We start from the raw sequence: 27,310 nt of genomic DNA on the forward strand, positions 1-27,310 counted from the left end.
TAGGTAGGTGTCGGCGATGTTAGGACAGGCAGATTATGGGTTAATATTTAACTAGTGTTTGCAATGCGGGAGTGTGGCGGTTTAGGGGTTAATATGTTTATTATAGTGACAGCGATATCCGGTTCGGCAGATTAGGGGTTAAAAATTTTATTTTAGTGTTTGCGATGTGGGGGAGCCTCGGTTTAGGGGTTGATATGTAGTTTAGCACTTTAGTTAAGAGTTTTATGCTACAGTGTTGTAGTGTAAAACTATTAACTACTGACTTTTAAATGCGGTATCAGTCTTGACAGGAGAGGGTCTACCGCTCACTTTTTGTCAGATTCATAATACCGGCGCTATGCAAGTCCCATTGAAAAAAGAGGATACACAATTGACGTAAGTGGATTTGCGGTATTTCCGAGTCTGGCCAAAAAAGTGAGCGGTACACCTGTACCTGCAAGACTCGTAATATCAGTGGACGTTAAAAAGCAGCGTTGGGACCTCTCAACGCTGCTTTTTACCCTAACGCACAACTCGTAATTTAGCCGAGTTAAGGTTTAGGAGTTAATAGTTTAATTTAGTGTTTTGCAATGTGGGGGTAAGGCAGTTTAGGGGTTAATAGCTTTATTTATTAGTTGTGATGTGGGGGGCTGGCAGTTTCAGGGTTAATAGGTTTATTTAGTGTCGGCGATGTCGGGGAGCAGCGGATTAGGGGTAAATCACTTAATTTAGTGTCAGGAATGTCATAGAGTGACAGATTAGGGGTTAATCACTTTATTTAGGTGTTGACGATGTCGGGGTGGCATATTAGGGGTTAACCACTTTATTTAGTATTGGTGATGTCGGTGGCGGCGGATAAGGGGTGTTTAGACTAGGGATTTATGTTAGGGTGTTAGGTTTAAACGTAACTTTCTTTTCCCCATAGACATCAATGGGGTTGCGTTACGGCAATTTGCCATTCCGCGATCGCAGGTGTTAGATTTTTTCTAACACTTTCTCTCCATTGATGCCTATGAGGGAAAGAGTGCACAAGCATATAAACTCAGCCCTTGGCTTTTGTGCGGTATGGAGCATAATGCACCATAACGCACAGAACAAGGGGGCTTTTCAGTAACTCGTAATGGCAGCACTATGGAAAGTGAAATAACTCATTTTTTTGTGTTAGTGTTTAGCGCGCAACTCGTAATCTAGGTGTGTATTAGTAATATTATTTCTACTACAATTATTATTAGTGATGTAGACTTTGAACACCATTTCCATTTGCTTTATTAAGTAAAACAAGCATAATCATAAAGAAATATGGGGTCAATTGCATTCCTTTAAATAATTTATCTACACAGACCTCACAGATTTTAATAGGGAATTTTGTTGAAAATATCTTAGATAAACTTTCATTAGATAAACATCTCTAAAATATTGCAATTAATCCCTATGTGGTTGTTAACGTTTAGTTCTAACTTTCAAATCTCTATCATAACAAGGGAACAGCATATTTACTTCTTAAAATAATTTGGTAGCATTTTAATAATAGTAACATACCAATAATATCTGCCTGCTCCTTGTCCTGAACGTGTAGTTCTCTTGAAATCTCAGTTCTGGGCTGCAAACCAATGCTTATCTCTGGGTATAGATTTTGGATGCTTAATTTATCAGGTTTACTCTTTTTGGATTCAATAATTTCCTAAAAAAATATATATATATGTAGTGAAGCGTTAAGAAATATACTACCACAATGAGGATTGCTCTCTGTTCCTAAAAACTTAAATTATGCTTACCTGATCATTTTCTTTTCTTCAGATGGAAAGAGTCCACAGCTGCATTCATTATTTTTAGGAAATAAGAACCTGGCCACCAGGAGGAGGCAGACACCCCAGCCAAATGCTTAAATACTCCTCCCACTTCCCTCATCCCCCAGTCATTCTGCCGAGGAACAAGGATCAGTAGGAGAAATACCAGGGTGAAAAGGTGCCAGAAGAATAAAAATAAGAGACGCCCCACAGAAAAAATACAGGTGGGGAGCTGTGGACTTTTTCCATCTGAAGAAAGAAAATGATCAGGTAAGCATAATTTAAGTTTTTCTTCATGAATGGAAAGAGTCCACAGCTGCATTCATTACTTTTGGGAAAACAATACCCAAGCTATAGGGTACAAGAGGCGGCCCATTCTGAGGGCACCAGGCCTGAAAACCCCTACCCAACAACATCCCCCTTCGTCCGAAGCCGATAACTACTTTGGAAAAGAAAAGGACTCTGACCGCAGATAGTCCACCGCCTTGCTAGAGACTGCAGGAACTAGACTCAACTAGAGTCAACAGCCTCCAAGAGACACCGTCCCCAGCAGTTGGTCTCCAAACAACACACCCTTTACTAAAGAAAGGGAACAAACTACCGTATTCTTCAACAAGGAAGAAAAGGCACAGAGAAAACATTATTGTACTTGGAATGCGCGGCTAATCCCCCTTAAAGGACTCAATGCGCTGCTCATTTTATCAACCTCAAAAGGAGGAAAGACTGAGTAGACCTCGCCGGGGATCGAACTTGCAACCCTCGGTGTGCTACAGTACAGAGAAGTCACAGTGCATTAGAATGCTGAGCTAGCTTCCAGCTAGCATAAGGAACTCCAGAAAAAAAACTAAAAAGGGCACAATGAGTCCTGAATAAAAACAAAGAACAAAAACCCAAGAAAATGGGTCAGGCTAACAGAGACCCAACCAGTCTCATAGAAACAAGGGGAGGCAACGCCCAGACCCCAGAAATACAGAAACCACGATATAAGGCAGGGAGTCTGAAACAGAGAGAGGATCTTCCCCTAACACAGTGCAACCACACTCTAGAAAGCAACTGAAGACGAAGGTCCCCAAGTCGCAAAAAGGTATCTCAGAATACCGAAATATTCAGAACAAAAACTTGTGCAGCAAGTTCAGATAGGTCTGACGAACAACACCTGAAGCAAAAACACTGCAGTCATTTAAAAATGACTCTGAAACTTAAATACATGCAAGGCAAGCAGTAGCAGCTGAGGATAGGATCCTTCAGAGTGCTAAGTATCCACTAACCAGTGGATAACGTCGCAGGCTAAGAGCCGCCAGTTCTTCTCACAAAGTTTGAATGTGGAGAAAGGAGAAACCTCAAAAAGGCTTGATTGCTCCGAGGACGAAATAGCAGAGCAGCAGATCTCAGATCCTGCTCCAACACCAGACCAGCCCAAGCGACAGGCATGTCTTATAGACAGGGGGACAGAAAGACCCCAACCACAAGCCCCCAGGGAATGAAAAGAAAAAGGGGGGACTCATCCACCCCAACAGAGCTTGGGTGCCAACCCAATCCGCTACTCTAAAATAAGGCACTCTAAAGGAGAATCCTCTAGGACCTGGAACAGAGAAAAGTGCAATAGATCCGTAGGAAGACCTTTAACAACTCTCTTAGACAGTCTCTAGGTAGAGAGGTCAATTTCCAACAGGTGAAACAGAGCCCACAGAGCAGCAGATGCTGCCCCTTACAGAAATAGGCCACCTGATGCAACCTCCTACACACAGAGCAGGACAAAGACCCTCCAGAGAGAGGAAACCCCAACTCATAAGGAAGATAAACTATCCCCTTCAAAGGGAAGATCACAAAACATGAAGCCATAGTATGATCAAAACACGGACCGAATAAAAAATCATCCAGACTCCACTGTTGACCTAACAGAGAAGAAAAAAAAACTCCCCATAGAGGAGCACACTCCGTCTGAAAGACAAGTCAGGCCTTAAAGTTTATAACCAGTACCCGAGGGTGGATGTGAACTCTGGCCTACCTACTTGCAAGCCCAATAAGCTAGCCCCTATGTCGCAACATAGTGTCCCTGAAAAAAACTTGGTCGTCCCGAACCAGTCCTCACAAGTCTACAGACATTAAAGAAGGATCTCAAGACAAGAACTCCGGACCAGGGACCCATAATTGTCCTAGAACAAATGACACCCTCAGGAAACTCAAGATACCCCGTCTAAAGCAATCAGACCTCATAGGGAATGAGAACCGGGAAATCAGGAGAATGTGTACAGGGCTCACTCGTAATTCCCAGCCCAAAGGGAAGAGAACACCCTTAGCCAGAGATCAACACCCCCACCCCCCCACACAGCAAGGTATTAGGCCGCAACAAAGTAACACAATTTCTCTAGAGCCCAAAGGCCCCAAGGGCAGATCTAAGGGAAATAAAAATGAGAACAGAGTCACTGGAAAGAGAGTAGAAAGAAAGGCTAGCATCCATAATCCTTTCAGATTAAGGTCCCAGAGGACCACACCCAAGGGGGAAGAATGCAAAGCATCCCGAACCCAGGCAGAAAAACATCCCCTAAGCAAAAAGCTTGGAAAAAGACACAACACCTCCTATCGCCCCTGATATGGAGACAACTAACTCCTGAAGGAAGACAGAGCCTCACGGCCTTAATTTACTAATTAAGTGGCCAAAGCCGCCAGAAGAACCGGATAAAGTCTCTGAACCAATCCCCCATGCCCCTAAGCAACCACGGTCCTCAAGTCCTCTCAGGATGCTAGTTGAAGCTTGTAAAATAAAACAAGACAACCACACAAATCATATTGTGATCACTAGGCGCCCTCACCAGACCAACCGGACATAAAAAGGTGCCACATATCTGAACTAGGCCTCACGGACAGAAGGATTTGTACCCAGTCAGGGCCAGCCTGAAACCAAGGGCCCCAACACTGTCAAGACCACATAGAGTGTCCCCAGATGATGGAGGGATAAAGAACAGTCAGACAGACTTTTGTAAACAGTGCAACCACAAAATTGCAAGTATCAATTCCAGAGAGGAAAGTTCCCGAAGGAAACATCACACCACAATATGAGCTTTAGACCAAATAAAAATCATCCTCACCAGATGAAAATAAAAGATAAGGCAACCCGTAGGATATCGCCCAGGAAGAACGGACAGACCCGCAGGACTTTCAAGCTCAGAACTGGAAAAGGATACACAAATAACAAAAACTATAAGAAGATTACTTCATCCCCTTATGTCTATGTATGCAAGCCAGTTGAAGAGTAAAACTGAGAATCCCCAGACCCATTAAGAGTGGGATCCTCCAGCAACGCTAAAAGCGTGCCTTAGTAGGACATGAAGGATCGCAAGTCTACAGGGAGTGCAGAATTATTAGGCAAGTTGTATTTTTGAGGATTAATTTTATTATTGAACAACAACCATGTTCTCAATGAAGAAATGCCAAGATACAGCGCTACACTACCCTCAGATGAGGGTTGGGTTGCTAAAGATGGTGTCCACGACTAGGAATGTGTATACATCAAGGTTAATATATAATATTGTGTTACACAAAGAATATATATAAAACCATGTGAAAAAGTACTTAAAAGGTAAAAGATTAAAAACAAAATATATATATATATATATAGGATGTGATATTAAAATGTATTAAACAAACATTTTATTAACATAAACTGACAGTTAAAAATACAGTTAAAAATAGATTCAACAATCTAATGGATTGCCCCATACAATGTCCAAGAAGTTATGTCCTATGTAACATACAAGTGTTTCAGCCCCATACCAAAATGTCCAAAGCAAATGTTCAAGGTTAATATCCAAAAAATAAATAAAAATAAAAATGATAATATGTCCAAAGTTGGTGTAAAAATCAAAAAGGTGAAAAAATGTAAAAAATATAAAAAATATATTAAATATTTTTTGAAAAGATGAAAAAATGAATAAAAATATATAAAAAATATATGAGTTGTGATCAGCAACCCATATGGAAGGAATATAATATATGTGATAGTGAATAATTCTCGTGAGGTGTATACCTAAAAAGTGTGTATATAAAAGGGTGTGGTAAAAAATGTGTCATAAAAAAGGATTCAAAATCCTGGTGAAATAAATAAAGTCCAAATTGCTCCAAAAAAATGTGTATATAATTCCAAGTATTCCAAATGTGAGTGTAGAAAGTGCTGGGTTGATGTTCCTCTTCTTAAAAGGTTATCAAATGTAATGGGATATCCTCCTGTACCTAAAAAAAGTGTACAGAAAATAGACATAGTGCAATAAAATCACTTTAGAATGACAACAACATTATTCTACTCACCAGATATATTCTGAGCTGCAATACCAGTGTATAGCCAACGCGTTTCGGTCCTCAGGGACCTTTCTCAAGACTGGTAGCAGCTGTCTGGCTTCTACATCTTAAGTGTGTTTTGATAGCCAATGGGATGGTTTGTGGAAATTGCGCCAAAAATTTGCGCCAAAAAAAAAAAAAAAAAAAAATTTTTTCTTCTCATTTAAAATACATTTCCAGAAATTGATAATTATATTGTCCCCCATTTCTATTATCCGAAAGGGGAAAGAATATATATCATGTGTATTTGCCGGTGGAAGTGCCAACTCATTTTGGCGTATTGGGGTTATAGTATATTGACTTGGCAAAATGCAAAGTTGCCTATATGAGTGTAAATATATGTAATGGCATTGTTCCTTGTAGTTGTGTCATTACATAAAAAACAATCTCTATGTGAATAAGTTTAATTATATAAAATGATAAAAAATAATAAAAAATATATGACATATGAATAAAAATTGGGATTGGTATTGGAAGCTCAAGAATGTCTGGTATAGAATAAAAATACAAATATCTGGTATAAAAATAAAAATGCAAATACAATATATAAAAAATTGTAAGATACAAATAAGGGCATATGGATATCCATATGTAGTGGGTACAAAATTATAAAACCGTTATGTTGGAGTTATATATTTATTACCTAACATTACGTAAACAGGGGTAGACATTACTTAAAACAGGAGTTGGTATTATATTGCATAGTAGTGTGTTTGGAACCTATTACTGTCAATAATATTTCTATCCTGAGGATCTCAATGTCCTATATAGTTTCAGGAGTCTGCCAATAGATTTGGGGGTAGCTTATAAGTACAAATATATAAATATCTAAAAAATATAGAAAATTTGTGTAAAAATATTATTATAAAAAATATTATGTAAAAAATATATTATGTAAAAAATATATATATTGTAAAAGATTTTGGAACCTTGATTTTAAAAAAGGTTTTGAACCCCAAAGAAACCTTTTTAAAACTTTTTTTTAAAAAACATTTAAAAATTGCTTTGGTTTTAAAATTTCTTTAATTTTTAATTTGATTGGTTGAGAGTGGTGCTTGTGTTTGAAACAGTCTACTTTCTTCCCATCTTTCCATCTTTCCTGATTTTCTGGTGTCTTTTGGAGAGTTGGGAGTGGGAGAGAGTTTGTTTTTTGCTTCTCTTATAATAGGTGGAATATTTCCGTGTTGCTGTTAAGACCTTTGGGAAAGATGCAGTCTAGCAGGAAGATCCACTTTGATTCTACTCTCAGAAGTTGTTTTTCAAAATCCCCTCTTCTCCAATTTGTTGTGGGTCTACTAATGCCCATATATTTGAACGTTTTGTTGCTTTCTTTGTGTTTTTCTTTAAAATGTTTGTATAGTGGAAAATCTTCCTTTCCCCATTTTATCTGTAAAAGATGCTCGCGGATTCTATCTCGCAGTTTCCTAGAGGTTTGCCCTACATATTGTAGTCCACATCCACATTCAATTAGATATATGATGCCTGAATCCTGGCATCTGATCATCTCTTTCATATTAAAAGACTCCTGTGTTATATTGGATTTGAATATGCTACTCTTCTTGCCATGTTCGCAAGCCTTGCATGTCAGGCAGGGAAAGAAACCTTTAAGTGGTTTCCCATGTAGATCTTTCATTGTGGTTTTCCTAGTTACTTTGGGGACACTAGGAGCGATCATTGTTTTAATGTTTTTTGTTTTTCTGTAAATGAATGTTGGGGATTCCTTTAGATCTTTCCCAATTATATTGTCCTCTTTCAGAAAGTGCCAGTGCTTCTTTATTATCTTTTCGATTAGAAACCTATTTTCGCTGTATTCAGAGATGAAAGGTACCTGTATGGTAATGTCCCTTTCTGGAGTCTTGTCCTTATTTTTGTATTTCAGCATAGACCCTCTATCCATTTTCTCCACTTCTTCAATCGTTCTGTTTATGGTTTCCACATCGTATCCTCTGTCCACGAATCTTTCTTTTAGGATTTTTGACTGTTCTTTCCATTTTCCTCTGTCCGAACAATTCTTTCTGATCCTCATTAACTGTCCTTTCGGGATGTTTGATTTCCATCTCTGGTGGTGACAACTGGTCTGATGGATGTAATTGCTACAGTCCACATCCTTAAAGTACGTAGAAGTAGACACTCTTCCTTCTTTTATCGTTATGTCTAAGTCCAGAAAGTGGATATTTTTCTTACTTATCTCGTGCGTGAATTTCAAGTTCATGGTGTTATTATTCATCACATTAATAGTGTGTCGGAGGTCTTCCACAGAACCTCTCCATATAATGAGGATGTCATCTATGTATCTTTTGTATAGGACCAGGTCTGCGCCTGCTGGGCAGGAGTCCCAAAAGAGGTTCTCCCATTTACCCATGTATAAGTTGGTGTAGCTAGGCGCAAACCTGGTCCCCATAGCTGTTCCGCATATCTGGTTGTAGAACACTCCTCTGTCGTTGAAGTAATTATGGCTGAGGATATAGGAGATACCCTCCACAACAAACTCCCTTTGTTCCTGACTCAATTCTCTGTCCTTTTTCATGAAGTACTCCACTGCTTCTAAACCCAAGTCGTGTGGGATACTCGTATAAAGAGCAGTGACATCGCAGGTAGCTAATATGTATCGGTCGTCCCATTCTAGACTATTGAGTAGGTTCAGGACTTCTGTGGAGTCCTTAAGATAGGAAGGTAGTTGTTGTACATGTTTCTGAAGTCTTCTATCGATGTATTCTGATAGGTTGCAGGTGATGGAGCCAATACCGGATATGATCGGCCTTCCGGGGGGGTTATCCAACCTTTTATGTATTTTAGGAAGGTAATAGAATACAGGTATCCTTGGATGTTTCATAGATATATACCTGTATTCCTGATTGTTGATAATACCTTTCCTTTTTGCTGACAGAAGTATGGAGTCCAGCTCTTCTTTATATCTTCTTGTGGGATCTGAGTTTAGTACCTCATAAGTCTCAGAATCTCCCAAAATCCTGTCTGATTCTTTGTTGTAATCTATTTTGTTTAGGATTACAATGCCCCCTCCCTTGTCAGCCGATTTTACTACAATGTCTTTGTTGTCTTCTAGACTCTTGATGGTATTTGTTTGTGTCTTAGTCATATTTTGGTGGAACTTCCTAATGTTGTTGTTGTTTAATCTCTTTATGTCATCACATACTACATTTTCAAATGTTTCGATGTGAGCTCCTTTATGTGAAATGGGGAAGAAAGTGGACTTTGGTTTCAGATCTGTGTAGTTAGGTTTATCTTGTGTCTGGTGCCCATTCTCTCTTATATTTATGTTTGTATTGGAATGTGAATTGGTTTTTTCTAATGCAGATTTGCAAAAAAAATCTTTTAAGGGTAAGTTTTCTTACCAATTGTTTAACATGTGTATAGGTCTGGAATTTATCCAGACCCCTTGATGGAGCATAGGATAGACCTAAGGCCAATACTTCTTTGTCCTTATGGCTTAGATTTGTGTTGCTCAAATTGTATATCCCTCTATTCTTTAGATCCCTTGAGACATTGTCGTTAGAGCTAGTAGAGGGTAAAGTTATTTGTGCATTTTCGCATCTAGTATGTGCCTGAGGTGTTATTTGAGACTTCTTTTTTAGCCTTATCCCTGCTCTTCTGCCTCTATGGATTTTCTTTTTTGACTTGGAGTTGTGAACTCCTCTACATCTTGTGTTCTGTTTTTTCTCTTTGACTGTTTGTTTCTGTCTAAGAGTGCTGGAGGGCCTTCCCCTAAAAAATGTTGTTGATTATCATGATTTATGGTAGTGCCTGATGATTGAGTGTTCGAATTCCTCAGGGCTGGAGGAGCAGGGCTGTTTAACATATCCATATTTCTCAGATTCTCAAATCTGTTAGTGTTTGGTGTGGGAGTGTCAACCCAAGTATTTCTAGATCTATTGTTGTGAGATTCTCTATGCTGATAACTCTGATTATCTCCAAAATGTACTTTTGGGTACAATTGTTTGTGTTTGTAACCATAGTTGTCTCTATTCTGGTAGGTATCTCCTCTCTCATAGGATGGGAATCTAGTATGTATTGGGTTGTGAAAATTGGTGGGTGATCTACCCTAAACTCCCCACCTCTTGTTTGTACATGTTGGTATGTCCCCCTGTAGTCTCCTTGTCTGAAGCGATTATCATATCCCTGATATGGGGTCCTATGATAATGTTGGTAACTTCTAAACTGGGGTGGTCTAAAATGTGGTTGTTGTATCTGGCCCCAATCTTCCATTTCTCTAGGTCTAGGATAATCTCTGTAGTTCCTATGATTGTAATTTCTATTATTGTAGCTCCTAGAGTGGTAGAGCCCTCTGTGGTGTTGGTCTCTGGGGTTTTGATGGTTTCTTTCATAGAATGTGTTATTATTCTGATTATAGGGAATAGGTTCATGATTACTATTGTCATTTTGTCCCCATTGGTTGTGTGGGTTTCTGTTCCTTTCTCTATTCCTGAGGAATTCGAACACTCAATCATCAGGCACTACCATAAATCATGATAATCAACAACATTTTTTAGGGGAAGGCCCTCCAGCACTCTTAGACAGAAACAAACAGTCAAAGAGAAAAAACAGAACACAAGATGTAGAGGAGTTCACAACTCCAAGTCAAAAAAGAAAATCCATAGAGGCAGAAGAGCAGGGATAAGGCTAAAAAAGAAGTCTCAAATAACACCTCAGGCACATACTAGATGCGAAAATGCACAAATAACTTTACCCTCTACTAGCTCTAACGACAATGTCTCAAGGGATCTAAAGAATAGAGGGATATACAATTTGAGCAACACAAATCTAAGCCATAAGGACAAAGAAGTATTGGCCTTAGGTCTATCCTATGCTCCATCAAGGGGTCTGGATAAATTCCAGACCTATACACATGTTAAACAATTGGTAAGAAAACTTACCCTTAAAAGATTTTTTTTGCAAATCTGCATTAGAAAAAACCAATTCACATTCCAATACAAACATAAATATAAGAGAGAATGGGCACCAGACACAAGATAAACCTAACTACACAGATCTGAAACCAAAGTCCACTTTCTTCCCCATTTCACATAAAGGACCTCACATCGAAACATTTGAAAATGTAGTATGTGATGACATAAAGAGATTAAACAACAACAACATTAGGAAGTTCCACCAAAATATGACTAAGACACAAACAAATACCATCAAGAGTCTAGAAGACAACAAAGACATTGTAGTATAATCGGCTGACAAGGGAGGGGGCATTGTAATCCTAAACAAAATAGATTACAACAAAGAATCAGACAGGATTTTGGGAGATTCTGAGACTTATGAGGTACTAAACTCAGATCCCACAAGAAGATATAAAGAAGAGCTGGACTCCATACTTCTGTCAGCAAAAAGGAAAGGTATTATCAACAATCAGGAATACAGGTATATATCTATGAAACATCCAAGGATACCTGTATTCTATTACCTTCCTAAAATACATAAAAGGTTGGATAACCCCCCCGGAAGGCCGATCATATCCGGTATTGGCTCCATCACCTGCAACCTATCAGAATACATCGATAGAAGACTTCAGAAACATGTACAACAACTACCTTCCTATCTTAAGGACTCCACAGAAGTCCTGAACCTACTCAATAGTCTAGAATGGGACGACCGATACATATTAGCTACCTGCGATGTCACTGCTCTTTATACGAGTATCCCACACGACTTGGGTTTAGAAGCAGTGGAGTACTTCATGAAAAAGGACAGAGAATTGAGTCAGGAACAAAGGGAGTTTGTTGTGGAGGGTATCTCCTATATCCTCAGCCATAATTACTTCAACGACAGAGGAGTGTTCTACAACCAGATATGCGGAACAGCTATGGGGACCAGGTTTGCGCCTAGCTACACCAACTTATACATGGGTAAATGGGAGAACCTCTTTTGGGACTCCTGCCCAGCAGGCGCAGACCTGGTCCTATACAAAAGATACATAGATGACATCCTCATTATATGGAGAGGTTCTGTGGAAGACCTCCGACACACTATTAATGTGATGAATAATAACACCATGAACTTGAAATTCACGCACGAGATAAGTAAGAAAAATATCCACTTTCTGGACTTAGACATAACGATAAAAGAAGGAAGAGTGTCTACTTCTACGTACTTTAAGGATGTGGACTGTAGCAATTACATCCATCAGACCAGTTGTCACCACCAGAGATGGAAATCAAACATCCCGAAAGGACAGTTAATGAGGATCAGAAAGAATTGTTCGGACAGAGGAAAATGGAAAGAACAGTCAAAAATCCTAAAAGAAAGATTCGTGGACAGAGGATACGATGTGGAAACCATAAACAGAACGATTGAAGAAGTGGAGAAAATGGATAGAGGGTCTATGCTGAAATACAAAAATAAGGACAAGACTCCAGAAAGGGACATTACCATACAGGTACCTTTCATCTCTGAATACAGCGAAAATAGGTTTCTAATCGAAAAGATAATAAAGAAGCACTGGCACTTTCTGAAAGAGGACAATATAATTGGGAAAGATCTAAAGGAATCCCCAACATTCATTTACAGAAAAACAAAAAACATTAAAACAATGATCGCTCCTAGTGTCCCCAAAGTAACTAGGAAAACCACAATGAAAGATCTACATGGGAAACCACTTAAAGGTTTCTTTCCCTGCCTGACATGCAAGGCTTGCGAACATGGCAAGAAGAGTAGCATATTCAAATCCAATATAACACAGGAGTCTTTTAATATGAAAGAGATGATCAGATGCCAGGATTCAGGCATCATATATCTAATTGAATGTGGATGTGGACTACAATATGTAGGGCAAACCTCTAGGAAACTGCGAGATAGAATCCGCGAGCATCTTTTACAGATAAAATGGGGAAAGGAAGATTTTCCACTATACAAACATTTTAAAGAAAAACACAAAGGAAGCAACAAAACGTTCAAATATATGGGCATTAGTAGACCCACAACAAATTGGAGAGGAGGGGATTTTGAAAAACAACTTCTGAGAGTAGAATCAAAGTGGATCTTCCTGCTAGACTGCATCTTTCCCAAAGGTCTTAACAGCAACACGGAAATATTCCACCTATTATAAGAGAAGCAAAAAACAAACTCTCTCCCACTCCCAACTCTCCAAAAGACACCAGAAAATCAGGAAAGATGGGAAGAAAGTAGACTGTTTCAAACACAAGCACCACTCTCAACCAATCAAATTAAAAATTAAAGAAATTTTAAAACCAAAGCAATTTTTAAATGTTTTTTAAAAAAAAGTTTTAAAAAGGTTTCTTTGGGGTTCAAAACCTTTTTTAAAATCAAGGTTCCAAAATCTTTTACAATATATATATTTTTTACATAATATATTTTTTACATAATATTTTTATAATAATATTTTTACACAAATTTTCTATATTTTTTAGATATTTATATATTTGTACTTATAAGCTACCCCCAAATCTATTGGCAGACTCCTGAAACTATATAGGACATTGAGATCCTCAGGATAGAAATATTATTGACAGTAATAGGTTCCAAACACACTACTATGCAATATAATACCAACTCCTGTTTTAAGTAATGTCTACCCCTGTTTACGTAATGTTAGGTAATAAATATATAACTCCAACATAACGGTTTTATAATTTTGTACCCACAACATATGGATATCCATATGCCCTTATTTGTATCTTACAATTTTTTATATATTGTATTTGCATTTTTATTTTTATACCAGATATTTGTATTTTTATTCTATACCAGACATTCTTGAGCTTCCAATACCAATCCCAATTTTTATTCATATGTCATATATTTTTTATTATTTTTTATCATTTTATCTTTTTATATAATTAAACTTATTCACATAGAGATTGTTTTTTATGTAATGACACAACTACAAGGAACAATGCCATTACATATATTTACACTCATATAGGCAACTTTGCATTTTGCCAAGTCAATATACTATAACCCCAATACGCCAAAATGAGTTGGCACTTCCACCGGCAAATACACATGATATATATTCTTTCCCCTTTCGGATAATAGAAATGGGGGACAATATAATTATCAATTTCTGGAAATGTATTTTAAATGAGAAGAAAAAAAAAAAATTATTTTTTTTTACCGCAAATTTTTGGCGCAATTTCCACAAACCATCCCATTGACTATCAAAACACACTTAAGATGTAGAAGCCAGACAGCTGCTACCAGTCTTGAGAAAGGTCCCTGAGGACCGAAACGCGTTGGCTATACACTGGTATTGCAGCTCAGAATATATCTGGTGAGTAGAATACTGTTGTTGTCATTCTAAAGTGATTTTATTGCACTATGTCTATTTTCTGTACACTTTTTTAGGTACAGGAGGATATCCCATTACATTTGATAACCTTTTAAGAAGAGGAACATCAATCATCAACCCAGCACTCACATTTGGAATACTTGGAATTATATACACATTTTTTTGGAGCAATTTGGACTTTATTTATTTCACCAGGATTTTGAATCCTTTTTTATGACACATTTTTTACCACACCCTTTTATATACACACTTTTTAGGTGAACACCTCACGAGAATTATTCACTATCACATATATTATATTCCTTCCATATGGGTTGCTGATCACAACTCATATATTTTTTATATATTTTTATTCATTTTTTCATCTTTTCAAAAAATATTTAATATATTTTTTATATTTTTTACATTTTTTCACCTTTTTGATTTTTACACCAACTTTGGACATATTATCATTTTTTATTTTTTTTTGGATATTAACCTTGAACATTTGCTTTGGACATTTTGGTATGGGACTGAAACACTTGTATGTTACATAGGACATAACTTCTTGGACATTGTATGGGGCAATCCATTAGATTGTTGAATCTATTTTTAACTGTATTTTTAACTGTCAGTTTATGTTAATAAAATGTTTGTTTAATACATTTTAATATCACATCCTATATATATATATATATATTTTGTTTTTAATCTTTTACCTTTTAAGTACTTTTTCACATGGTTTTATATATATTCTTTGTGTAACACAATATTATATATTAACCTTGATGTATACACATTCCTAGTCGTGGACACCATCTTTAGCAACCCAACCCTCATCTGAGGGTAGTGTAGCGCTGTATCTTGGCATTTCTTTTTACTCTTAACTTTTGGAGTCTGGTTGGGAGACTCCGCCTATATCAGATATAGCTTGTATGGTATTATTGTGGCGCTGATAGATATACATTCATTTGAACTACATGTTCTCAATGAACCCAAAAAACTCATTAATATCAAAGCTGAATAGTTTTGGAAGTAGTTTTTAGTTTGTTTTTAGTTATAGCTATTTTAGGGGGATATCTGTGTGTGCAGGTGACTATTACTGTGCATAATTATTAGGCAACTTAACAAACAGCAAATATATACCAATTTCAATTATTTATTTTTACCAGTGAAACCAATATAACATCTCAACATTCACAAATATACATTTCTGACATTCAAAAACAAAACAAAAACAAATCAGTGACCAATATAGCCACCTTTCTTTGCAAGGACACTCAAAAGCCTGCCATCCATGGATTCTGTCAGTGTTTTGATCTGTTCACCATCAACATTGCGTGCAGCAGTAACCACAGCCTCCCAGACACTGTTCAGAGAGGTGTACTGCTTTCCCTCCTTGTAAATCTCACATTTGATGATGGACCACAGGTTCTCAATGGGGTTCAGATCAGGTGAACAAGGAGGCCATGTCATTAGATTTTCTTCTTTTATACCCTTTCTTGCCAGCCACGCTGTGGAGTACTTGGACACGTGTGATGGAGCATTGTCCTGCATGAAAATCATGTTTTTCTTGAAGGATGCAGACTTCTTCCTGTACCACTGCTTGAAGGTGTCTTCCAGAAACTGGCAGTAGGACTGGGAGTTGAGCTTGACTCCATCCTCAACCCGAAAAGGCCCCACAAGCTCATCTTTGATGATACCAGCCCAAACCAGTACTCCACCTCCACCTTGCTGGCGTCTGAGTAGGACTGGAGCTCTCTGCCCTTTACCAATCCAGCCACGGGCCCATCCATCTGGCCCATCAAGACTCACTCTCATTTCATCAGTCCATAAAACCTTAGAAAAATCAGTCTTGAGATATTTCTTGGCCCAGTCTTGACGTTTCAGCTTGTGTGTCTTGTTCAGTGGTGGTCGTCTTTCAGCCTTTCTTACCTTGGCCATGTCTCTGAGTATTGCACACCTTGTGCTTTTGGACACTTCAGTGATGTTGCAGCTCTGAAATATGGCCAAACTGGTGGCAAGTGGCATCTTGGCAGCTGCACGCTTGACTTTTCTCAGTTCATGGGCAGTTATTTTGCGCCTTGGTTTTTCCACACGCTTCTTGCGACCCTGTTGACTATTTTGAATGAAACGCTTGATTGTTCGATGATCACGCTTCAGAAGCTTTGCAATTTTAAGAGTGCTGCATCCCTCTGCAAGATATCTCACTATTTTTGACTTTTCTGAGCCTGTCAAGTCCTTCTTTTGACCCATTTTGCCAAAGGAAAGGAAGTTGCCTAATAATTATGCACACCTGATATAGGGTGTTGATGTAATTAGACCACACCCCTTCTCATTACAGAGATGCACATCACCTAATATGCTTAATTGGTAGTAGGCTTTCGAGCCTATACAGCTTGGAGTAAGACAACATGCATAAAGAGGATGATGTGGTCAAAATACTCATTTGCCTAATAATTCTGCACTCCCTGTATAACAAAAAGCGCAACATATCTCTGCCGGGACAAAAGGAAACACCGGCCCCGAAGGTTGACCCCCTGAGGCCTCGGGGGCAGTCGCTCCCCCGGAAGGCTGAACTGGACCAGGTGATCAAAAGGATTTATTAACCCTTGATTCCTAGATACAAAAAGGAGACTCACTGAGACCCTATGTAAAAGTTATCCCCAAAAGGTTGTAGCCCCTCTTGGATAAACAGTTGAAATTACAATACAACCATGATTAAAGTAAAATGAAACAATTTTACTGGAATCTATGCCGTGAAACAGGAACACGGCCCTTCAAGTGTGACAGATAGTAGTATCGCTTCTGTCATGGACTTGAGAAAAAAAGCAGGCAGCGAAACTTGTCAACGCTAATTGCTTGTGTTGCTGTTAATATGAGTCGTGGTGGTTTCACAGAAAGACTCTCCCTGCATCTCCGGACTCTAACTTTCACCCATGCTCTCACTGAGAGGCTGACTGGACTAATTAAAACTCCAGACCCATGCCGAAGAGTACTACCCTCCATAAGAGACTATCGGAGACTTCTGACACTTCTTTGCCAACCTCCTGGGACGAAAGGCAAAGAATGACTGGGGGATGAGGGAAGTGGGAGGAGTATTTAAGCCTTTGGCTGGGGTGTCTTTGCCTTCTCCTGGTGGCCAGGTTTTTATTTCCCAAAAGTAATGAATGCAGCTGTGGACTCTTTCCATTTATGAAGAAAAATGTCCTACGTTTCAATCCTCATGTTATTAGTACCAATAAACATTTTTGGGCCCATTCCAATCTCATTTAATAGTGTTTTTTATAATAAAGAAACATCTGATTTTATGCAATAACAGCTGCTAGAAACAATGTTCATATGTACCATTACTTTAATGTCCTATTCAAAAAAGGCATATACAGTATCATGACTTTGTTGAGTAGAAAAATTACTTCCAGAATTACTTGGAAACAGATCACATGTAAGACATACCAAACAGAGATGTGATAGATGTGCCTTCATTTGAATATATATATATATAGATTGCTTTATTGGAAAGAATAAATCTTGAGTTCTCTCATTTAGTGGTTGTGTTATTTTGAGGTAATATTGAAGTCAGTACCTAAAGATACCTAAATGAAGGTATTGGTGGGGAAAAAAGGAAATGCAGGTCTAGGTAATAGGAAAAGCAATGGGCAAGAGTTTTTTTTTATATTTTTTCATCTGCTATTTGCAAAGAGGCAAACAATAAGGGCTAAATTACAATTAAAGGGACACTGAACCCAAATGTTTTATTTCTTGATTCAGATAGAGCATGAAATTTTAAGCAACTTTCTAATTTACTCCTATTATCAAATTTTCTTCATTCTCTTGGTATCTTTATTTGAAATGCAAGAATGTAAGTTTAGATGCCGGCATATTTTTGGTGAACAACCTGGGTTGTTCTTGCTGATTGGTGGATACATTTATCCACCAATACAAAAGTGCTGTCTAGAGGTCTGAACCAAAAAAAAAAAAAAGCTTAGATGCCTTCTTTTTCAAATAAACGGCTAGATTACGAGTTTTGCGTTATGAGTGGCTCGGAGCTAACTTGCAAGTTCTTTCCACCTCTCACCTCCCTATAGCGCTGCTATTACAGGTTTGCAAAAAACCCGGCATTAGCAGGCAATATTGCAGCGTTGAGCAAAATTGAGCTCCATACCGCACACAAATACCAGCGCTGCTTTGAGCTGGTTTTACGTGCTCGTGCACAATTTCCCCACAGACATCAATGGGGAGAGCCAGCTGAAAAAAAGTCTAACACCTGCAATAAAGGAGCGTAAACCCCTGTAACGCAGCCCCATTGATTCCTATGGGGAAAGAAAAGTTATGTTTACACCTAACACCCTAACATAAACCCTGAGTCTAAACACCCCTAATTTGCCACCCCCGACATCGCCGCCACCTACCTACACTTATTAATCCCTAATCTGCTGACCCAATGTTGTCGCTACCTACATTACACTTATTAACCCCTAATCTGCCGCCCCGACACCTACATTACAGTTATTAACCCCTAATCTGCTGCCCCAATGTCGCCGCCACCTATATTAGTTATTAACCCCTTTATCTGCCTCCCCCGACATCAGCGCCACCTACCTACACTTATTAACCCCTAATATGCCGCCCCGACAACTCCGCCACCTACATTACACTCATCAAACTCTTATCTGCTGCCCCCAACACCACCGACACCTACCTACACTTATTAACCCCTAATCTGCCGCCCCCAATGTCGCTGACACCTACATACAGTTATTAAACCCTAAACTGCCGCCCCCAATGTCACTGCCACCTATATTACAGTTATTAACCCCTAATCTACCGCCCCCGACATCATCGCCCCCTACCAAGATTTATTAACCCCTAATCTTCCGCCCCCAACGTCGCCACCACTATACTAAAGTTATAAACCCCTAAACCTAACGCTAAGTCTAACCCTAACACCCGTAACTTTAATGTAATTAAAATAAATCTAAATAAAAATTACTATCAACTAAATAATTTCTATTTAAAACTAAATACTTATCTATAAAATAAACCCTAAGATAGCTACAATATAACTAATAGTTATATTGTAGCTAGCTTAGGTTTTATTTTTATTTTATAGGCAAGTTTGTATTTATTTTAACTAATTAGACTAGTTAGTAAATAGTTATTAACTATTTACTAGCTACCTACTTTAAATAAATACAAATTTACCTGTAAAATAAAACCTAACCTGTCTTACACTAAAACCTAACATTACACTACAATTAAATAAATTACATTAATTAAATACAATTAACTAAATTACAAAAAAACAAACACTAAATTACACAAAATAAAAAAGAATTGATCAAACATTTAAACTATTTACACCTAATCTAATAGCCCTATAAAAATAAAAAAGCCCCCCAAAATAAAAAACCCTAGCCTAAACTAAACTGCCAATAGCCCTTAAAAGGTCCTTTTGCGGGTCATTGCCCCAAATAAATCAGCTCTTTTACCTGTAAATAAAAATACAAATACCCCCCAACAGTAAAACCCACCACCCACACAACCAATCCCCCAAATAAAAACCTATCTAAAATAACCTAAGCTCCCCATTGCCCTGAAAAGGGCATTTGGATGGGCATTGCCCTTAAAAGGGCATTTAGCTCTTGTTCAGCCCAAACCCCTAATCTAAAATTAAAACCCACCCAATAAACCTTTAAAAAACCTAACACTAACCCCGGAAGATCCACTTAAAGTTTTTGAAGACCGGACATCCATCCTCAACAAAGCGAAGCCGGCAGAAGTCTTCATCCAAGCAGGCCGAAGTCTTCATCCAAGCTGGCAGAAGTCTTCATCCAGATGGCATCTTCTATCTTCATCCATCCGGCGTGGAGCGGCTCCATTTTCAAGACATCCGGTGCGGAGCATCCTCTTCAATCGTCGACTCTTCCAGAATGAAGGTTCCTTTAAGGGACGTCATCCAAGATGGCATCCCTTGAATTCCGATTGGCTGGTTAGTGTTAGGTTTTTTTAAGGATTTATTGGGTGGGTTTTAATTTTAGATTAGGAGTTTGGGCTGAAAAAGAGCTAAATGCTATTTTAAGGGCAATGCCCATCCAAATGCCCTTTTCAGGGCAATGGGGAGATTAGTTTTTTTTAGATAGGTTTTAATTTGGGGGGTTGGTTGTGTGGGTGGTGGGTTTTACTGTTGGGGGTTATTTGTATTTTTATTTGCAGGTAAAAGAGCTGATTTATTTGGGGCAATGCCCTGCAAAAGGCCTTTTTAAGGGCTATTGGCAGTTTAGTGTATTTTGGGGGGGATATTTTGATAGGGCTATTAGATTAGCTGTAATTAGTTTAAATATTTGATCATTTCTTTTTTATTTTGTGTAATTTAGTAGTTGTATTTAATTAATGTAATTTATTTAATTGTAGTGCAAGGTTAGTTGTTAGTGTAAGACATGTTAGGTTTTATTTTACAGGTAAATTTGTATTTATTTTAGCTAGGTAGCTAGTAAATAGTTAATAACTATTTACTAACTAGTCTACCTAGTTAAAATAAATACAAACTTACCTGTGAAATAAAACTAAAACCTAAAATAGCTACAATGTAACTATTGGTTATATTGTAGTTATCTTAGGGTTTATTTTACAGGTAAGTATTTAGTTTTAAATAGGAATTATTTAGTTAATGACAGTAATTTTTATTTAGATTTATTTTAATTATATTAAAGTTAGTGGGTGTTAGGGTAAGACTTAGGGTTAGGTTTAGGGGTGAATAACATTAGTATAGTGGCAGCGATGTTAGGTACAGCAGATTAGGGGTTAATAATATTTAACTAGTGTTTGGGATGTGGAAGTGCGGTGGTTTAAAGGTTAATAGGTAGTTTATGGGTGTTAGTGTACTTTGTAACACTTTAGTTTTAAGTTTTATGCTACAGCTCTGTAACATAAAAGCCATAACTACTGACTTTCAGTTTACGGTATGGATCTTGACGGTATAAGCTGTACCGCTCACTTTTTGGCCGGACAGGCAAACTCGTAATACCGGCGCTATGGAAGTCCCATTGAAAAAGGACTTTTTGAAAGCTGCGGTAGCGTGCGGTACAGATATACCTGCAAGACTCGTAATACCAGCGGTAGTGAAAAAGAGCCATAACACTGCTTTTTCACTCATAACACAAAACTCGCAATCTAGTCGAAAGATAGCAAGAGAACGAAGATAAATTGATAAAAGGATTAATTTAGACAGTTGCTTGAAATTGCATGCTCTATCTGAATAACGTAAGAAAAAAAATGGGTTTCAATGTCCCTTTAAGTGATAGATTAGATTAAGAGGAGCACAATCAATTTTACAGGGTATGTTATCATTTCTACAAATTCACACAAAAAATAACGCACAATCTAGTATTACATGTGGATGGTTAACCAAAGAATATTAACAATGTGGCCTCTACTTTTAGTGGCATACTATTGTACTCATATAACAAGTGGTAAATTAAGTGTTGCACTCAAGCATAATCCAAAATAGCTGCAAAATGTAGTGCTTTTTAAGACCTGAAGTAAAGTCTTATTATTAATAGTAGAGCACAGAACTACATGAAGAAATCCACTACTTGCTCATTATCTGCTTAGAGCACCTTTGGCTTAGAACTTTAGGAATATCCATCATGAATTTGATTGCACTCCCCACAAATGGATAACATTATTATAAAACTGCTGCCATTTAGCGCTCCAGATACGTACACTCTCCTGAGCCTGCATCCCTGTTTTTCAACAAAAGATACCAAGTGAACAAAGAAAATGTTATAATAGAAGTAAATGGAAAAAATGTTTAAAAGTGCATGTTCTATCTGAATAATGAAATAACATTTTTGTAATCCATGTCCCTTTAAATTCCTATAGTGTTGATCTGGATAGCAAATCACTATGAACATTGAGGAGTGTGACCTAGTACACAAAGAGGAAACAAAAATAATTAATACAGTTAAACCCAATGCAATCTAGAGCATGGGTAGCTCAACTAATACAATGAACACTGATTCAACAAGCAACCCTTTACATGTCTGAGGAGCCCTTAAAGGGACATTAAACCATTTACTTTTCTTTCATGATTTAGAAAGAGCATGCTATTTTAAACAACTTTCTAATTTACTACTTTTATCTAATTTGCTTTATTCTCCTGATATACTTTGCTAAAAAGCATATCTAAATAGGATCAGTAGCTGCTGATTGGTTGCTGCACATAAATGCCTCATGTGATTGGCTCACCCATGTGCATTGCTAATTCTTCAAAAAAAGGATATCTAAAGAGTGAAGCAAATTAGATAATAGAAGAAAATTGGAATAATGTTTAAAATTGAATTCTCTACTTGAATCATGAAAGAAAATTTTGGGGTTTAATGTCCCTTTAAGGCTTATTTTAGAGATATTCTTATCAAAGAAGCAACTTAGATCTGTAAACTTAAAGTCTGCAATATACTTTCATGGTTTACTTTGCCCCCCTTACCTGTAATTCCATTCTGAAATTGTGAGCTTTTCAGTTCTTGCTAGAAATGGAAGTTCAAAACTGTGCTATATTCAACACTCCCATTGGCTGCACACTCTAGTGACCCATTTATAACTGTCCCTAATTGGCCATAGCAGAGAAGGTAACCTATGTTACAACATGGCAGCTCCCATTGTTTTATAGACACTAAAACGTTACACTTATTTTGTCAGCTAATGAAACTTTAAAAAATATATATACATGTTATTGTCAGACTAATCTTTTATTTAACTGCATCATTCTATCTATCATTTGTTTAGTGTTTAATGTCCCTTTAAAGTGTAACAGTTTGAAAAGTTAAGATGTGAAATCTCACAAATTCAGGTTAACCATTAGCTTCATCAAAAACCCTCATCAGTAAACAGAAAAAGTAAATTTATGCTTACCTGATAAATTAATTTCTTCTATGATACGACGAGTCCACAAATTCATCCTTTACTTGTGGGATATTATATATATTAAAGAGCACCATACCAGAGCTGTCTATATAGCTCCTCCCTTGACTCCACCCCCCAGACATTCGACCGAAGGTACAGGAAGAAAAAGGAGAAACTAAAAGGTGCAGAGGTGACTGAAGTTTTAAATAAAAAAATATAATCTGTCTTAAAATGACAGGGCCGGCCGTGGACTCGTCGTATCATAGAAGAAATTAATTTATCAGGTAAGCATAAATTTACTTTTCTTCTATAAGATACAACGACTCCACAGATTCATCCTTTACTTGTGGGATACAATACCAAAGCTACAGGACATGGATGAACGGGAGGGACAAGACAGATGCCTAAACAGAAGGCACCACTGCTTGAAGAACTTTTCTCCCAAAAATAGCCTCTGAAGAAGCAAAAGTATCAAATTTGTAAAATGTATGAAGGGAAGACCAAGTCGCAGCTTTACAAACTTGTTCCAAAAGCCCATGTGGAAGCCACCACTCTAGTAGAGTGAGCTGTAATTCTTTCAGGAGGCTACTGTCCAGCAGTCTCGTATGCCAAACGGATGATGCTTTTCAGCCAAAAAGAGAGATAGCCGTAGCTTTTTGACCTCTACATTTTCCAGAATAGACAACAAACAGAGAAGATGTTTGACGGAAATCTTTGGTCGCTTGTAAGTAAAACTTCAAAGCACGAACCACGTCCAAGTTGTGCAACAGACGTTCCTTCTTAGAGGAAGGATTAGGACACAGGGAAGGAACAACAATTTCCTGATTAATATTCTTATTAGTAACAACCTTAGGAAGGAATCCAGGTTTGGTACGAAAAACCACCTTATCAGAATGGAAAAGTCGCATTGCAATGCAGATAGTTCAGAAACTCTTCGAGCCAAAGAGATAGCAACAAAAAACAGAACTTTCCAAGATAGAAGCTTAATATCTATGGAATGCAAAGGTTCAAACGCAACCCCTTGAAGAACTTTAAGAACTAAATTCAAACTCCATGGCGGAGCAACAGGTTTAAACACAGCCTTAATTCTAACCAAAGCCTGACAAAACGACTGAACGTCTGGAACATCTGCCAGACGCTTGTGTAGTAATATTGACAAAGCAGATATCTGTCCCTTTAAGGAACTAGCAGATAACCCTTTCTCCAATCCTTCTTGGAGAAAAGACAAAATCCTAGGAATCCTGATCTTACTCCATGAGTAATCTTTGGATTCACACCAATAAAGATATTTATGCCATATCTTATGGTAAACTTTCCTAGTGACAGGCTTTCGAGCCTGAATCAAAGTATCTATGACCGACACAGAGAATCCCCGCTTAGATCAAATTAAGAGCTCCATTTCCAGGCAGTCAGCCGCAGAGAAACTAGATTTGGATGCTGGATGGGACCTTGAATGAGAAGGTCCTGTCTCAAAGGCAGTGTCCACGGTGGTAGAGATGACATTTCCACCAGGTCTGCATACCAAGTCCTTTGTGGCCACGTAGGTGCTATCAAAATCACTGAAGCCCTCTCCTGTTTGATTCTGGCAATGAGACGAGGAAGGAGAGGAAATGGTGGAAACACATAAGCCAGGTTGAACGACCAAGGTACTGCTAGAGCATCTATCAGTACTGCTTGGGGATCCCTTGATCTGGACCCGTAACAAGGAAGTTTGGCATTCTGACGAGATGCCATCAGATCCAATTCTGGTGTGTCACATTGACAAATCAATTGTGCAAACACCTCCGGATGGAGTTCCCACTCCCCCGGATGAAAAGTCTGACGACTTAGAAAATCCGCTTCCCAGTTCTCCACTCCTGGGATATAGATTGCTGATAGATGGCAAGAGTGAGTCTCTGCCCATCAAATGATTTTGGAAACCTCTATCATCGCTAGAGAACTGTTTGTTCCTCCCTGATGATTGATATATGCTTACAGTCGTGATATTATCCAACTGGAATCTTATGAATCTGGCAGAAGCCAGCTGAGGCCACGCCTGAAGCGCGTTGAATATCGCTCTCAGTTCTAGAATATTTATTGGAAGGAGAGCCTCCTCCTGAGACCACACACCCTGTGCTTTCAGGGAATTCCAGACTGCACCCCAGCCCGAAAGGCTGTCGTCCTTCGTCACTATGACCCATGCTGGCCTGTGGAAACACATTCCCAGGGACAGATGATCCTGTGACAACCACCAAAGAAGAGAGTCTCTGGTCTCTTGATCCAAATTTATTTTAGGAGATAAATCTGCATAATCCCCATTCCACTGTTTGAGCATGCATAGTTGCAGTGGTCTGAGATGCAAGCGAGCAAACGGAACTATGTCCATTACCGCTACCATTAGTCCAATTACCTCCATACACTGAGCCACTGACGGCCGAGGAATGGAATGAAGTGCTCGGCAGGTGATTAAAATCTTTGATTTTCTGACCTCCGTCTGAAAAATGTTAATGTTCACCGAATGGAACTCTTGTGAGAGGGATAAGTGAACCCTTTTTTACGTTCACCTTCCACCCGTCAGATATTAGAAAAGCCAATACGATGTCCGTGTGAGATTTGGCTAGTTGGTAAGTTGACGTCTGAATTAAGATATCGTCCAGATAAGGCGCCACTACTATGCCCCGCGGCCTTAGAACTGCCAGAAGGGGGCCTAGCACCTTTGTGAAAATTCTGGGAGCTGTGGCCAACTCGAAAGGAAGAGCCACAGACTGGTAATGCTTGTCCAGGAAGGCGAACCTGAGGAACTGGTGATGATCTTTGTGGATAGGAATGTGAAGATACGCATCCTTTAAATGCACGGTGGTCATATATTGACCCTCCTGGATCATTGGTAAAATAGTCTGAATGGTCTCCATCTTGAAGGATGGGACTCTGAGGAATTTGTTTAGGATCTTGAGGTCTAAAATTGGTCTGAAGGTTCCCTCTTTTTTGGGAACCACAAACAGATTGGAGTAAAACCCCTGCCCCTGTTCTGCTTTTGGAACTGGGCAGATTACTCCCATGGTATATAGGTCGTCTACACAGCGTAAGAACACCTCTCTTTTTGTCTAGTTTACAGACGATCGAGACAGATGAAATCTCCCCCTTGGAGGAGAATCTTTGAAGTCTAGAAGATACCCCTGGGTCATGATTTCTAAAGCCCAGGAGTCCTGAATGTCTCTTGCCCAAGCCTGAGCAAAGAGAGAAAATCTGCCCCCTACTAGATCTGGTCCCGGATCGGGGGCTGCCCCTTCATGCTGTCTTGATGGCAGCAGCGGGCTTCTTGGCCTGTTTACCCTTAGGTCTCCAGACTGACTTGGATTGAGCAAAATTCCCCTCCTGCTTTGCAGAAGGGGAGGAGGTAGAGGGACCACCTTTGAAGTTTCGAAAGAAACAAAAATTATTTTGTTTGTTCCTCATCTTATTTGTCTTATCCTGAGGAAGGGCATGGCCTTTTCCTCCAGTGATGTCTGAAATGATCTCTTTCAGTTCAGGCCCGAATAGGGTCTTACCCTTGAAAGGAATGGCTAACAGCTTAGATTTTGATGACACGTCAGCAGACCAGGACTTAAGCCTAACGCTCTACGCGCTAAAATGGCAAAACCTGAATTCTTTGCCGCTAATTTAGCCAGTTGAAAAGTGGCATCTGTAATGAAAGAATTAGCTAGCTTGAGAGCCCTAATTTTATCCGGAATATCATCTAATGGGGTCTCAACCTTAAGAGCCTCCTCTAGAGCCTCGAACCAAAAAGCAGCTGCAGTAGTTACAGGAACAATGCACGCTATAGGTTGCAGAAGAAAACCCTGATGAATAAATATTTTCTTTAGAAGATCCTCTAATGTTTTATCCATAGGATCTTTGAAAGCACAACTGTCCTCAATAGGTAAAGTTGTACGCTTAGCCAGGGTAGAAATAGCTCCCTCCACCTTTAGGGACTGTCTGCCACAAATCCTGAATGGTGTCTGATATGGGAAACATTTTCTTAAAAGTAGGGGGAGGGGGGGTAGAACGGAATACCTGGTCTATCCCACTCCTT

General features: G+C 38.6%; 1 protein-coding gene across 1 annotated transcript in view; it reads right to left on the reverse strand.

The window, feature by feature from the left end:
- Positions 1 to 1,207: 1,207 nt before the first annotated feature.
- Positions 1,208 to 27,310, reverse strand: part of TEX14 (testis expressed 14, intercellular bridge forming factor) — a 733,261-nt gene continuing 707,158 nt past the window's right edge. The window contains exons 14-15 of the mRNA XM_053705409.1: positions 1,519 to 1,660; positions 1,208 to 1,242 (exon numbers count right to left, since the gene is read on the reverse strand). Of these exons, the coding sequence (XP_053561384.1) occupies positions 1,208 to 1,242; positions 1,519 to 1,660 (177 nt within the window). The remainder of the gene's footprint in view (positions 1,243 to 1,518; positions 1,661 to 27,310) is intronic.

The sequence above is a fragment of the Bombina bombina genome, chromosome 3 (assembly GCF_027579735.1).
Source record: "Bombina bombina isolate aBomBom1 chromosome 3, aBomBom1.pri, whole genome shotgun sequence".
NCBI lineage: Eukaryota > Metazoa > Chordata > Amphibia > Anura > Bombinatoridae > Bombina > Bombina bombina.